This window comes from Fusarium vanettenii (genome assembly GCF_000151355.1).
Source record: "Fusarium vanettenii 77-13-4 chromosome 1 genomic scaffold NECHAsca_8_chr1_1_0, whole genome shotgun sequence".
Classification (NCBI taxonomy): Eukaryota; Fungi; Ascomycota; class Sordariomycetes; order Hypocreales; family Nectriaceae; genus Fusarium; species Fusarium vanettenii.
The window spans coordinates 562,899-577,912 of record NW_003315876.1 but is presented as its reverse complement, the minus strand read 5'-3'; the positions used below and the strand labels follow the sequence as shown (position 1 = coordinate 577,912).

The 15,014-nt window shown below is 50.8% G+C and overlaps 3 protein-coding genes across 3 annotated transcripts; all 3 read right to left on the bottom strand.

Moving 5' to 3' along the window:
- Nucleotides 1–433: 433 nt before the first annotated feature.
- Nucleotides 434–2,271, bottom strand: NECHADRAFT_89688 (uncharacterized protein; the record flags this gene model as incomplete). The annotated part of the gene is made up of 3 exons (XM_003049561.1): nucleotides 434–627; nucleotides 682–1,750; nucleotides 1,807–2,271. 3 exons carry the CDS (start codon nucleotides 2,269–2,271, stop codon nucleotides 434–436), a joined length of 1,728 nt encoding a protein of 575 aa, XP_003049607.1.
- A 5,806-nt stretch (nucleotides 2,272–8,077) lies between these two features.
- Nucleotides 8,078–9,677, bottom strand: NECHADRAFT_65141 (uncharacterized protein; the record flags this gene model as incomplete). Its single annotated transcript, XM_003049560.1, has 4 exons — nucleotides 8,078–8,855; nucleotides 8,905–9,132; nucleotides 9,179–9,396; nucleotides 9,445–9,677. 4 exons carry the CDS (start codon nucleotides 9,675–9,677, stop codon nucleotides 8,137–8,139), a joined length of 1,398 nt encoding a protein of 465 aa, XP_003049606.1. The 3' UTR covers nucleotides 8,078–8,136.
- A 2,612-nt stretch (nucleotides 9,678–12,289) lies between these two features.
- NECHADRAFT_56912 (uncharacterized protein) lies at nucleotides 12,290–14,701 on the bottom strand (the record flags this gene model as incomplete). Its single annotated transcript, XM_003049559.1, has 3 exons — nucleotides 12,290–14,515; nucleotides 14,569–14,604; nucleotides 14,655–14,701. The coding sequence occupies 3 exons, from the start codon at nucleotides 14,699–14,701 to the stop codon at nucleotides 12,376–12,378; spliced, it is 2,223 nt and encodes a 740-aa protein (XP_003049605.1). The 3' UTR covers nucleotides 12,290–12,375.
- Nucleotides 14,702–15,014: the final 313 nt, after the last annotated feature.

The following is a 15,014-nucleotide window of genomic DNA, read 5'->3' as shown; positions in this document are numbered from 1 at the left end:
GTAAAAGTTTCGACGGACAGTCGGTGCCATTCCTTTGGAAGAGCGTCAATCGTACTGCTGATTCGACGGGGGATTAGGTATATTCCATCTTTTTAGATAGTCAATCCTTAACACCTTTCCTTCTAAACTGATCCAGGCTTGTATGTGACAGATCTTGTGAACAGATCTTGCCTGACCATTGCTACTTACCCCTGCCGGCCTATAAGTAGGTTTCGGATATGACAATTCATTACTAAGACCACCTCACAGCAGTCATAAATCAGTCCAGATGTTTTCAAAGAATGTCATTATAGTCTATCGGGTATAATATCTATCAAGCAATGTCCCAGCCACCGCTTCGTTGTCCTTCAATTAGGACACCACTACATCCCGGTATACTCATGTTATGCGTAAATATCAAATCATCAAGGCAAACAGATGCTTCTAAACCCTCTTAACTCCAGTTGGGGGCGTTGGTGATAAAGGCCATGAGGATACCCGAGATGAGACCAGCAGTAGGCACAGTGATAAACCAACCCATGTAGATCCAGCCAACCATGCGCCAGTTGATGGATCGCCAGTCGCCGTTGCAGAGACCAACACCGACGATGGCACCAGTGATGCACTGAGTGGTAGAGACGGGCAGCTCTGTTGAAGTGGTTAGCAAGGGTGTCTAGTCGAGTGAGTCAGGGGAATACATACTAAGACGAGTGGCCAGGATGATAGTGATGACCGAGCCAAGCTCCATAGAGAAGCCACGGGCAGGAGACATGAGAGTGACACGGTTACCAAGGTTACGCATGATGTTATAGCCATAAGTCCAGAGACCAAGGACAATACCGGCACCACCAAAGGCGAGAATCCAGAGAGGAACCTGGGCCTTCTTTCCGGGAACCTCACCAGACTGCCAGATCTGGTAGATGGAGGCATAAGGACCGACAGCGTTGGCAACGTCATTGGCACCGTGGACAAAAGAGGCAGAAGCGGCAGTCATGATCTGGAGGAATGTATAGAGGAACTCGGTGCGGTTGTCGTAGTGAGCGGCGCGGGCATGGATCTCCTCGACGTCACCAGCAACGACAGACTTCTCGCTTTGAGAGCTGACAATATCCTTATCAACACCGTGCAAGACGGCAAACTTGACGGCCCACCACAGGAAAGCACCAGTGTACCAGGGACCATCGGGCTTGGGGCCGACAAGAGACTTGTGCTGGAAGGTGTTGGTGGGCTGAGGGGTTTCCTCGGAAGCGTTGTCAGTGGCAACCTTCTTCTCGTGGTTGGCCTCAAGGTCCTCGTTGACCTCGGAAGCACGCTGGGCGCGACGGGCCTCGAGCTCCTCACGAGTGAGATGTCCCTCGTAGAAGTTGCGAACAACTCCCTGGAAGTTCTCGGGGGCAGGAGGAACGGGACCACGGCGGAGGAGGAGGGGACCGAGGAAGATATGGTAGGCCTTGAGCTGCCAATCCTCCTTTATGACGACGCGGTACAGCCAAGGAACAAGAGTAAGAGCCATGAGGAGACCCCAAGCAGCACCAGCAGCGACAATGACGCCGGGAATCTGGGCCTCGGTGAGGTTGACCTCGTAAGAGCCACCCTTCCAGATGAGAAGCATGACAATCAGGGAGGCAGTGAGCCAAAAGTAGAAGGGGACGAGGATGAGACCCTTCATGGCGGGGTTATTGCGGAGGAGGACGCCGTACTTGGTGAAGAGGAAGATAAGAGCGCCAAAGATACCCGAGAGCATGGGAGCGATGATCCAGGCGAGAAAGACCTATAGAGGCTGCATTAGCGATACTGCGGGGGAGATGATGTTAAAGAGTTACTAACCTGAACAACACCCTGCTGGATATCGACAGAACCGTTCTCCTTGTAGCCAATCCAGGTGATACCAGAGCCACCAAGGGCACCAACACCCATACCCAGGACACCACCAAGGATAGAGTGAGTAGTAGAAACGGGGAAACCAAAGCGAGTAGCAAAGGTGAGGTAGCTAGCAGAGGCAATAACAGCGCAAACCATGCCCAGCATGAGAAGAGCAGGGCTCTCATCAAAGGCCTCGACATCGACAACCTTTGTTCGGATAGTATCAGCAACTCGGCCACCAACGCCGAGAGCACCGCTGAACTCCATGATACTGGCGCCAATCATGGCCTGGAAGTAGCTGATGGAACGGGAAGAAACCGACGAGGCCCATGAGTTGGCCACATCGTTGGCACCAATGTTCCATGCGTCGAGGAAGGCAAAGATTGTGCCTACCGCGAAGAGGTAGTCGTACTGAGCGAACACGGCCATGGCTGTGGTGTTTTGAGAGTGAAGATGGGAGGTAAAGAGGAGGGAGGAGCTTGGTAGAAGCCACCAGGCGGTTTAAACCGTGGGTGGTATTCTTTGCTTTGCCAAAGGCAGAAGAGAGTAGAGAGGAGGAGGGAAGTGGATGAGTTGAGTGACCTGGATAGAAAAGATTGAGGGAAGAAGAGGAGGAATATATACTACATGTGTATAGTGGGAAGCCAAGGCGAAAACCTCGACAGTATTCTCGGAAGCGAGAGAAGCGTGGTAGCATCTGCCCACACGCCCCATCCATCCCTCTCCAAGACGATTCTCGAGGGGGGCGACGCCTTCAACTGAGGACCCTAGCTTCTTGGCATTTTTTCATCGTGGATCCCTCAAAACGCCAAGAGTGGGAACGACAGTCCAGTCGTGAGCAATTCCTCAAAACAGACGCCTCGGTCGAGGAGAAGTATCCTTGGGGGGGCGTAGAATGATGATCCAACCGATGCTGACCATCCACCCAAGCCCATCTCTGTTCTTTTTTTCCGCACCATATCTCTTGGTATTCGGCGGATCCCTTCACCAATTCCATTTTCTAAATATTACCCAAAACTTGATGGAAACGCTCTGGCGTCTCCATGAACGGACCTTGGGTGGAATTAAGCTTAGCAATAGGCGTGAACATGTGAGTCCACGCATTAACCTTGTTTCCATGCATAATTCCACAAACAACCCAACCTTGAGCATCAAGTATCAAGTAGTCGCGGATAAATTGAAGTAGGAAAAAACACCGCAAGAGAAGCACGCGACACAACTCCCAATCCGTCACCGGGAGATGCAGCAGTGATGCCGATGGCGGTCCAAACGACCGGGGTCCGTCTGCGTGTGCTAGGTACGCCACTTTGACATGGGTTTGATGTTGATGGCTGGTTAGCAACGGGAACATCAACTTTGCCTCTCTCTCTCCCCTCTTCCGTAAGCCTTGAGAAGATGATATTTTTACTTGTGATCCACTGCTCGTAAGACCATGGCCAAGAATTAAAGCTGGTATCTACTAATTGCGGGTATTCTCGGTGGTCTGTTTCTTGGTATCGGTGAAAAAAACGAGGACAAGAGATACTGGAGCCTCTTGCCGAGCCCTCGTGGGAGCTCTTCGCAACCTCATCGGCCAGAGAGCTGATCTCCATATTTGCTTGGCCATGGGCACGAGCACGATTTCCCGACCGGGAGAGTCAAGGGAAGCAAGAGATCTGGAGCAAGAGGAGAAGCACGCGACTCGTGCCCTCTTTCGGCCAAGGAGCTGTTAGACGAAACGCCAGTCGGAATGAAAGCGAACCAATGGGGATTGCACCATGCATTGGATCTCGGTGCCCTAATGGAGAAGTGGCAGGGGAAAAAGATGGACAATGGCCGAAGAATCTTTGTTGGTGGTGGAGAAAAATGTGAAAAGAGACCAACTCTATCACGGATAAAGCCAAGACGCTTGTCTAAATCAGGACTAGATCAGGGTGGCTTGCGGATAGAGTGCACGGACCATACCTTCTTTCCAACAATGCGGATCGTCACTTTTGACCAATGAGAAGTAATAATCTCTCCCACGTGTAGAAGATTGATGAAAGATTGGCTACTGGGGCCTTGAGGGGGCTCAAAATGCGCGTGGGGTCGAGGTCCCATTCCTCGTACTCTTGGACTCACAGCCGTCATTCTACTAACAGAATCACACGTAAAATAAGTGCCGCCATAATATGGTCGCATCCTACTTGGAAACGAAAATACCTATGGATCCCTGAGATGGGCTCAACCACCCAGATTGCGCGTCTCGAGCACGTTGCGACAACGACAACCGCCACGCTTTCGAAAACTCCCCGTGCTTTTTCTTTCTCCCCGCTGAAGAGCTCCATCAAGAGCGATTCATGACACCTTACCGTGTAGGAAAGTCTAGGCGTATATCCTTCCTTTCCCATCTGCCGAAACCACTAGAACGGCAAAACAAGCGGTGATGAGAAACTTACGCTCTCGAAATAGAACGGAAAAGGTTTGAGAATTAGTTCAACTGCTACGTCCTGCCTGCGACATGTCGTCGCAACAAACATTGTCAGAGACCTTGAATGCAACCCACCGCCCGCATCTCCTCCCCCAGCTGAAAGCCTTCTCCACCATCGCGGAGACGTCGTTTGCCCTGTTTTCTCGTTGCATCATCTCTTTCTCGGCCGACTTGTCGGTATCCCAAAGTAGAATAGCGTTCTTATCACGACACACCCCTGATATCACACCCCTTTGTCCAGTGTTCTCGTCGATTATCTTTATGCGAAAATGCGCAATTCTCTCTGTTTGATGGGATCTTTTGATCTGCCGATCAATAAAGACATGAGACGTCGACGCGGCAAGGCCTGTGGGGAACGGAGGCGCGCAAGCTGTTTACGTTGTGATCGACACGGCCGCGTTTCGAGACGTCGGAAGAAGAGTGTTCCTAAAGCTTGATGATCCTTTTTTTAGTGACACCTTCTCGAAACTGCATTGGAATAGAGTTGGAGACGCGCAATCGAGGTTACACTGTAGATGTCCATTTCCAAGGATGATGCTTTTAAGGTGTCAAACACTTGTTTCGTCAGCTCGTCGATCAATAGCTCCTGAGGAACTGACCTCGCCTTGACTTGTCTCGCGGCATTTTCGTATAGGAGGTCAGCTCACTATCCAAAACTACAACGAGAACGCTCACCGGGGAGGTGTCCTCAGCGCGGGTAGGCGGGCGGAAAGGGCCCGCCCGCTTCGGTGAGCCGCTTCCCGAGATAGCATCTCAAGTAGGAAATGGCTCGCATGATCACACAACATGGTGGTCCATCGCGCGCAGCTTTAGCGAGCGGGATCCCCGCTGTCTTTCGGGAATGAGCAGGACGAAAGCAGAGGGTCTTTGTTCTAGGGCTTGGGGTGCAGGAGGCGAGTGTTGAAGCTATCAAGGCCCACGTGCGCCTGTCATTGGCTCAGACTCGTTCATAGAAAGTCAAGGATGGAGAACCATAAGTGGCAAGGCTACCTTGAAGCGGGTTCAGTGATTTCTTTGCCTCTGTCGGTTCGTCGGGCATGTCCTGTTTGGATCATTTAAGCCGTCTCGAACCATGTTCTGATCCTTCTCCTCCAAGCAACCTGGGGCGACTCGCCACTCCCACGTGCTGTATATCGAATTGCCAGCTCGAGATGATTCTCCGGTGTGTCCAGTGTTAGTCCCTTGGCGCCCAGAAGACTTGATTGTTTGCCTTCGGTCTGGCCGTGGGATTCTCGCCAGCAGTTCGGAGTCCAGATGAGTGTCTTTGGATCCTTCGGTTTCTTGGTTGATTCGAGACCAAGAGGCGTCGACGCCTTCTCCTGACGGTGATGCACACTCTCGGACGCGCAGAAGCCTTTCTTCACACGAAAATACGGTTCGAATCCATGAGTCGAGACTCAGGGGCAGTGTTCAAACCTCTGTGGTCCTGTCAGCACCTGAATCGGCACCCGTACCTCGAACATATGGGTATCCCATCCAACTCGCGCCCCTCGAACTCCATTCTCGACCGAAAATCCATCGAAACACATTATAATAGCGAAGAGTGTGCATTTCAGAGCCTTGATAAACTGTCAGAGATTGGGTATGCAGGTCCTTTGAGTGAGGCTCGTTTAGGCTTCGGGATGACATGCACTCGAAAGCAGTGCTATCGTCAGGGCCTCCGAAGCCATTGCTTCCTTTCAGACCTCAATGGCGACCTCGAGCACGAAAGAAGGTTTCCAAGTCGCTTGTGGCCGTATCAAGATCTCATCACCCCAGGCTTTCTTTGTTAGGCATGCCTAATGATGGATTTCGTAGGTTTCGGTAACTCAACCCCTGAATCGCACAGCGTCGATATACCGAGATGCATCGAGTTGATTCAAGGTGTTTCAACTCTCCCAAGGCTCCAAAAGTCAATTGATGCATTCTTCACATGTGAAAGCGAAAGTTGGCTGTCGAATATGACAGATTCGAGGTTTTCAGCCGAGTCTCGCCGTCTGCAGGAACTCTATAATTCGAGGCTCAACAGATCTGATGTCACAACAAAGGTTCCTTTTTTTTTGGCAATAATTTCCGTCGACGCTTATGTATCGATCGTGGTCGAGAACAATTATCTTCTGGAGTCGTCTAGTTTCATCAAGGATGCCTTCCATCTAACACCGTCAAGTATCGATAATCGAGGTTGATGCTATGTCGTAGTATAGTCAATACAGCGGCGACTGCGGTGGATAAATGGACGCTCGATCGATAATTCAAAGCTGTCTCGTCGTCGTAGGTCAATGCCTTCCCTGTGCAGCCAGACTTGTCACTCGCCGAGCAGACAACCTGCCAGCGTGTTACCAACACAGTTATCCACTTTACTGGCTGGCTTCATCCTACCTGCTCTATTTTATGTTACTAGTCAACCTAGGAGTCCCTGGGTTTTGACTTGCCTCGAACATGTCTATCCCACACGCAACGGAGGCCCAAGTGCTCTCTTGCTAGTCGTAGAGAGCATCCCGGTTCTTCAAGTCGACGACTCCTGTCCCTGGTGTCTTGAAATCTTAGCAATTCATCTGCCAAGAAGACTAGATCAGTTCCTGCGTCTGGGAATGCGGCTGTAGGAGGGTCTTTGTGGTGCTTGCCTGGGCAGAGAAGCGACCCCTGCGTATGCAGATCTCTCAGCGCCGAATATGGGAGGCTTAACCAGTAGTAGTGTCAGTTCATGGAACGTGGCCGTCTAACAGGGAAGTCATCTTGAATCTCGGTATGCAAAACATGCAAGTCATTACATGGGCCGGTTTGACCCCTGAGCGGCAGACACTCCTCCAATACATGCCGAATGTCTCATAGCACCATTTTTAAACTTAACTAAGTAACTCATCAGAGTGATTTTATCTACCCTGGATGTTAAATACTTAGAGTTCCATTGATCTATTATGATTGTGCGGTGTTAAACACAAAGCTGGTGAGATCCTCTATTCTCTAGGGTAGATGAGTCAACAACTGCAATCCGCAAGGCAGTACTGGGAAACCTATACAATTATGATTGACTTATTATAATCGAGATAATAGAAGAGTCATAGCTGTTTATTGCAGGACTATGGTTGTTACAACTAAAAAGTTGAAGTTGGAATGGATCTCAGTTGAAGAAAACATCTCGTGCAGCAACTAAAAGAAGAAGCACAAGAGGGCCGGTTGCGCTGTCGAGGTCACATGCATTCGCTCATATAAAATATCTACATAAGTGTCCGGGCGAAATTGAGAAATAATCCATCGACCAAAATCTCCAAGAGTATAAGGTTCGCTGTTTTATCAAAGAGTGTCACTCAAGTAGGCACAATTCTAGGAAATGTCTTCTCATCAATTGACACTGTACGGTACGAAGTACTTGCGCACTTTTCTCATCCGCCCACCGTACAGGCCCCGATCGGACAGTTTATACACCAATGATTGGCTCGCCTATTTAGCGGCCGCCTCGGCACGTGCTCTGCCGACAACCGCAATCGCGCTAAACACCAAAAACTCTTCCAAACTCCACCAAACTTCCCCATCAAGATAGACCCCATTTCGAAGCCGACGTTTCAACAAAACAACCACAGCGCGTGATTGGTTTAGTGGTAAAATTCTCCGTTGCCATTCGTGTAACGTCGGGGAGCCCTGGGTTCGATTCCCAGATCACGCATTGCTCTCGCAGCAGAGCATCATCTCTAGCGTAATTGGTTTAGTGGTAAAATTCTCCGTTGCCATTCGAGCAGCGTCGGGGAGCCCTGGGTTCGATTCCCAGATTACGCATTGAGAGACGCGGAGACGCGTCTATAACCTTTTGCAATCCATTCTTTTTGTTCCTATCGTGTTCTGAGTGTGATACGTGACATGATAACCCCTTAGGCGATGGTGGTGGCAGTCTCCTTTTCCTCCACGCCACCCTGAATCTTCTCCTCATCCAGTGTCCGACCATGAAGGCCAATGTCAGCTTCGTAGAACGAGTCGACAACCTTTTTGTAACTTGGAACAAAGTTGACGCAGATGGGATAGGACCAAGCGGCCACGAAAAACATCATTGGGACAACCAAGCAGATGCCAATTCCATGCTTGTCAGCAACTGCTCCTGTCAATGGGGGAACACAGGCACCGCCGACAACACCGGCAACGATGAAACCACTGCCTCGCTTGGTGTGTCGTCCAAGACCCCTCATGCCAAGAGCGACGATGGTGGGGAAGCAGATCGACTCGAAGAATAGGACGACATATAAGAAGGCGACACCTGCGTCTTGATGATGAACGATGGGAGGACCAATGAAGACGATACACATTGTCAGGAACACAAAGAAGATCATTCTTGGCTTGTAGTACTTCATGAGAAAGCTGCCAAAGAATCGACCAACTGCGAAGCCTGCTTGGGCACCAGCAAAGAACTTGGCACCATCCGAATCAGTCGTACCAGGACGGGTTTCGACGGCGTAGTTGATAAAGAAACTAGCGATGGCGACTTGAGCGCCAGTATAACAGAACTGGGCAAACGACGCGTGGAAGAGCTTGTACTGTTTGATGAACGGCTTCGAGTCTGCCTCTGAGTTTGTCTCCTGAGCCTGGAACGCCATATCTGACGGGTGTTAGCTGACTTCGCAAACTGTAATTCGAAATTGACATACCCGCATCAGTGATCTCAGGAATTTTAGACAGAAGGAAGCAGACAGCTAGGATGAGCACGAATGCGGCGATGGATATATAGACCCATTGCACATTGTCCAAAGCCTTTTCATCGTCCAGGTTGTTGAAGAAGACGTATGAGCCAAGCACAGGGGCAATGACCGTACCGATTCCATTGAACGCCTGGGAGATGTTGATGCGGATTTCGGAGTATCGAGGTGGGCCGCAGACTACCAATGTCAGATGAGTATGAGCAGAGTGTCGTGATGAACTTACCAGTGATGAAAGGGTTTGCAGCCGTCTCCAGGGAACCGAGGCCGTTTCCGATGATAAAGATTGATGCGCAGAAGCCGCCAAACGACTTTGCCTTGATACAAGGGATAGCAATCAAGGCGCCAACAGCATATAAACACAGTCCCCAGATGAAGACAGCCTTGTAAGAGTAGTGTCGGAGAATCCACGCAGCATGGCCCAGCGATGCCAGCGGGTAAGCCCTGATCAAGTCAGTCATGAGAATAATTCCCTGATAATACTCTGCCTACCCAAAGTATGCTGCTTGCAGTCCAGCCGAACGAGCACGGTTGATGTCTAGAGTCACCTGGAAGTGCTTGTTGAGTGTGTCAAGGAGGCCATAACTGAAACCCCACAGAAAGAAGAGGGTAGTGACGAGCGAGATGGGCCAGATGGATTCGCGTAGGGAGAGCTCAGCCGCTTTGGTCACTCGGTCATCAGAGACCTTGAGTGAACGGTCCTTGATGAACTTTTTGAGGCCCATGGTGAAACTCTTGACCGGTAAACTTTGTAGCACAGCGTCTCACCGAACGTTGAGGAGTAAAAACCAACGGGTGAAAACAAGCAAACGGCAAGCGGGACGGGGCGGTTATTTCATCAAACTCCCCGTCTCAGCGCAACCGTTCCAAGCATGACCCTCGTGTGTCTCGGCAGGTGCAGACCCGAACTTCGGGCAATCTTTCGGTCAATTTAACCATGAGCCCGGGCCCCATGTTGGTGATACTTAGAGGTGGAACCGCAATAGCCAGTCTCAAGGAGGAGGATGGTGGCATCAAGGTGAGGAGGGGGCCCCACGGGGTGTACCCCATGGGGAAAGAGAAACGTCACTCAGGTTGTATCAAGACTCCACATCCCGATGCCCCGAAATCGCTTTGTTTGACTCGCGAAAGAAGCCTGTTGGAGAAAGAAAAAACCTGGGGGAGCGGAGCGGGGTGAGGAGGGCGAGTAAGGGTGGTTGATTGGTGAAGAGGCACGGGCTATTTGAAGTTTCAAGGATGTGGCTAACATGCTCGATGCAATGATGGCCCGAGGAAGGATGTGTAGAACCTTGGAAAGTGTTGGGCGTTGCGGGGTGGTTTCAATTTGGGGATACTTCGTGTGGCGCCATGTTGGGGGTGAGAAGGAGGCGCTGCCTGGTCTGGCTTGGAGAGTTGATTGTGTGTAGTCGGGATATATCTTGAGTCATTATCGAACCGTCGGGTATTATTTAATTGACCGATGTTGTTTTTGAAACCGGGATACGACTCAGGACCTTTGTTAGACCCAACTCAAAGCGAGTAAGCTATTCTGCATGCAGTGAGTATCATGTAGATCAGCAGCAGACCTCGGTAGTTTCCATTCTCTCCGGTTTCTGGAATGCGGGGATGGAATCACCAACTTGGGAGAACGATCCCCGCAGGTTCTCTTCCTCAAGCTCGTCTCGTGATTCAGACCTCCAAGTCTAGGGCACGTTGCATACGGCTGTTTAACCTTCTTGGTGGTAAACGCCCGGTTGGTTGTGTAAAAGATAATCATCATTCGTCCTTATTTAACCGGATGGCTTCCTTGACCCGGGACGAGACCTTGTGCATGTCTCGTTCCTCGCATAATCCATGTCGACTCGGCCACGCGGCATAATCGCACCAGTCTTTCCTAACCGCGTACCGTCAAATGCCGTACGATGAGGGGAAGCAGACGTCATCGGCTCTCTGTCAAGTGTTGCTACCGTCTACTTCTGTCTCCGGGATAGGCTTCATGAAGCGCGGGGTCGGTCATCAAGATGGTAAGTGAAACACGTGAGGGGGCCACATTGTGGTGCAAAAAGATGTTATGCCAAGGCGTTGATCGCAACAAAGTACTGCCGATGTCACCGTGATATATCGGAGGTTGATGATAGGTCAACGTCACTTCAATTAACCTGGAAATGGGCAAAATCCGCTGGTCTATAAACTTTTAATTCCCTGTGAGCCTCCAATGAATCAGATCAGTATACCTCTCATCTTGTCGTTATTGAAGAGGAGTTTGATTCCTCATACCTTGAGGAGAACATTCCTTGCCCAGGATCTGCAATACAAAGCATGTCAGCATGCTCATCTCTCAGCAACGTCCGAACATGGCAGGTCGCAACAGAAGGCCTCCATGAAAGCCGAGCCGAAGGAGCCTCGCCAAGATGGTCAATATAGTCAAAAATCCTCATTCGGTGAAAGTTTCCTGCAGTCGCTTGGACAGGTTTACCAAGACACCAACGAAACACAGCTATCACTAAATCAACTGCAAGAGATGAAAGCTGAAGCCATCAACATCATGGAAGAGCTTGGCGATACTAAAGGCTCTATCTCTCGCGCCATCAACTACGAGTTTATGGCATACATGGTAGCGCCATACCGGGTCCTCAAAGCCAGCGGCACTCCCTTGCCCCAGATCCGTCGTCTCCTGGAAGAATCACTACAGCGAACCTTGGCCTGGTCATCGAAAATGGTTCGCGAGCAGCTCGACTCTACACCCGACGCATTTGAAAGCCTTGTGCGAGAGTCTAAGGACAAGGAACGTAATTTCTACCAGGAGCCTGATTTCAAGCTTCGACGAGCTCGAGATGAGCCGGATGCTTACAACTTGGAAGTGCATAAATGCTGGTATATGGATACGCTGCAACGTCTTGGTGCGAGAGATATCGGTTCTAGTTTCTGTTCTTTTGATAGGAGCTGGTATGATCCCATTGATCCTGGTCGGCATGGCGTTAGGTTTACGAGGCCAAGTACCATCGCTGAGGGTGCTGATCGGTGTAGGTTCGACATTGATCGTGTAAAGAAGCAGTAAGGCAGGATTCCGTTGTCTGGGGTGTGTGGCGTGACTGCAAGGAGACTGGGTAGTGAGCTTGTATGTATATGTATTGTGTAAGTTGTATAGGTATAGTTTCTGACATCTCCTACTCAGTTCATTTAGCTTTTCAAGTTAGGGAAGATCTGATCAGAGGTAGCTCAGCTAAGAAGGGATGCACTGCGTCTCGAATTACTTCTTCTACAATAACAATAGCCCCCCCAACCCTAAATACCATCATCACATAACATAGTCCAACATTGGTAGAACACAACTGATCAACAAGACCGAGATCGAATGCAGAGAAAAAGAAACAAGCAGTTGATATCGTCTTTGAAACAAACGCTTCATACCTGACTCTATGTCTACCAAACCGAACCCCCTTTTTATGTTCCGTTCCTCCTGCGACCACCCCTGGTGCTCCTCTCCACGTGCCCTCTGAGCACCTTTCTCGTCTCCACCAGACTCCTCTTGTGCTTGCTCTTGGCCTTGCCCATGGTCATAAAGATGTTCTTCTTGCGCTGCTTCTCCCTGTTGCTTGTACTCTTTCCCGATGCCTGCAGCTTGGACTTGCGGATCGCCTGTGTGCTCTTGTGCTCCTCCCGGTCTGGCTTGCCTTCCTTGGCGAGAGCTACACGCTCCTCCTTGGTGAGCTTGCGTAGACGGGCGGGCGCCTCAATCTGCTCGGCCGTCAGACCGTCGTCACGATGTCGCTGCTCCATCTCCTGGCGCTTCTTTCGGTTACCCAGCGCCTTGTCAAGGGCGGCGGATGTTCGAAGCTCCTGAAGCTTGGCCAGATCGGCGGGTGTGAGAATGGTTGTTGTCGCGAGTTTAGTGATGCGCTCAATCTCAGCCTCCTTCTCTTTCGTATCTTCGTCATCGTCCGAATCGTCCGAATCATCATCACCTGTCTTTTGCTTCTTCGACGCAGGCTCATCCTCCTCCTCATCTGAAGAGTGATGGACATCAATCCAGCCACCCGAGTCACTGCTGTCATCAGAGTCAACCTCCCACTCATCAGACTTGAAGCCGTCGTCCTCTTCTTCTTCATCACTTCCAGCCTTCTCGGGAAGACCCTGGGCGACTCGCTTGCGGACCTTTTCCTCCTCCTTCCACTTCGCCAGGAGCTCCAGACCCTCGATACCACCAGCATCCTCCTCACCATACTTGCGTTGGGCCTGGATGCCAGCCTTGAGGTTGATGGTAGCGTCCTTGCCACGATCCCGCTTCTTTAGAAGCTCAGCACCGACTTCTCGGTAAAGCGAAAGAAGACCCTTGGCAGCCATCATGACACCCTTGTCCTTGCTCTTGCGGTACTGAACCAAATCTTGTAGTAGGGTTTCAGTCATTGCCAGGGGTTGACGAGCACATATTTCACGAATCGAGTTGAGACCAGCGGCTGCGACCTCTGCGGCAGAGGCTTCCGAGACAAACTCGTTCGCAATCTTCTGGATAAGCGGCTCCAGGACATCAGGAGGCACGAGATTGTGCACTGCCTGAGCCAAGGAGGCCAAGAAGGATGTGACAGACTGTTGCCGGGGAGTAAGGAACTTGATGAACCAGGAGTAGAGCGACACAATCGTGAGCTTGTGCAGACCGACGAGTCGTGTCACCAGCTGGGTGACTAATAGCTTCGTATCCAAGGACAGCTTTGCCTTGGTGTTTTGTAGGTGCTTCGAGAAGAGCTGCTCAGCAAAGGCCTGAGGGTCGTGGAGGAGGTGAAGAGCAGAGAAGTTGAGCGGGTGAGGCTTGTCCTTCTTGCGCTCAGCACGCTTCACCTTGTCAACAGCCCTATCATAAGCCTTTTTCGTCTTCTTGGTCTTCTTGTTGATTCCCATTTGATGCCTGACCTGACTGAGGTCGATATCTTCGTCACTGCTCTCGTCCTCAAGCTCTTCTCGCTCCTTGTCTCCACCAAGGAAGAAGCGTGTCGCACCGACCACAACCTTTTCATTGTCGGACAAGCAGGCCTCCTTCATGACATCGACTGGCTTTGAATCAGTCCAGAATTGTCGCTTCCACATCTCACGGGTGATCTTGATTGCCCAGATAGCTCGGGGGGAGGATCGGTCGGCGGTGACAAGGTTGTAGAGGACGGTTTGGATGGTGCGATTGAGAGGGTGGTTGATGGACTTGGTGTTGGAGTTTCGCAGATCGCTCAGGATCTTTTGAAACAACACCTCGCGCAGGGTCTTGCTCGGCGACGACACGAGAATCGGGAAGAGCGTGGTGAGGACGCTAGTCGAGTCGATAACCTCTTTTCGTCGGAGCAGCACCAAGCTTCCCACAATCTTTTCCCGCAGCTCAGGGTGCAGAATGACATGATGCTGAGTTAGAATGGCCTTCAGGTCGTCGGCGAAACTCGCTGTCTCCTCCTTGTAGCAATCGGCGACGTGAGCGATCAGGTCGATAATGTTGTGAAAGGACTCGACCGAGTCGGCGGTTGCGGTCGCGGGGGACACGAGAAAGATCTCGCGCTGCGCTTCATATTGTTCCCATTGCTTCAGAAACTCCTCCTTGTACGATCTAGCATCTCGAGTCAGCGACAATGACCTTCTCACAGGAACTTGGTGACCGACTTGGGATCGCGACGGATCTTCTGCTGCAGACTCGCGCTGTGAGTTGTTAGCCAAGGAACTGAGCAGAAGATACTTTTTCAACATACAAGTCGGCGTCAAGCTTCTCGAGGGCAGCGACCTTGCGTTTGACCATGGTGAAGCCGGGCGCAATGATTTGGTCGTTGCTGTTGTCTTGATGCAGCAGCAGCTCAGTGGGGGAACCTTTTGCAGGAAGAAATTTTGGGAATTTCCTGGCTGATAAGATAAGCACCTCTTGGCGCGGAATTTGGCCGCGCTCGAACGACTTCACCTCCAGGATGGGATTCTTACCAAACGAGAGCACACAATTAATCTGATTGAAATAAATTAGAATTCTATCTTTGATATTTGATGGCTATTTCAGATTATTATAAGACTTGCAAATGGATCATTCTTGCGACGTTTGACGAGATCCATCGAAGCCATGC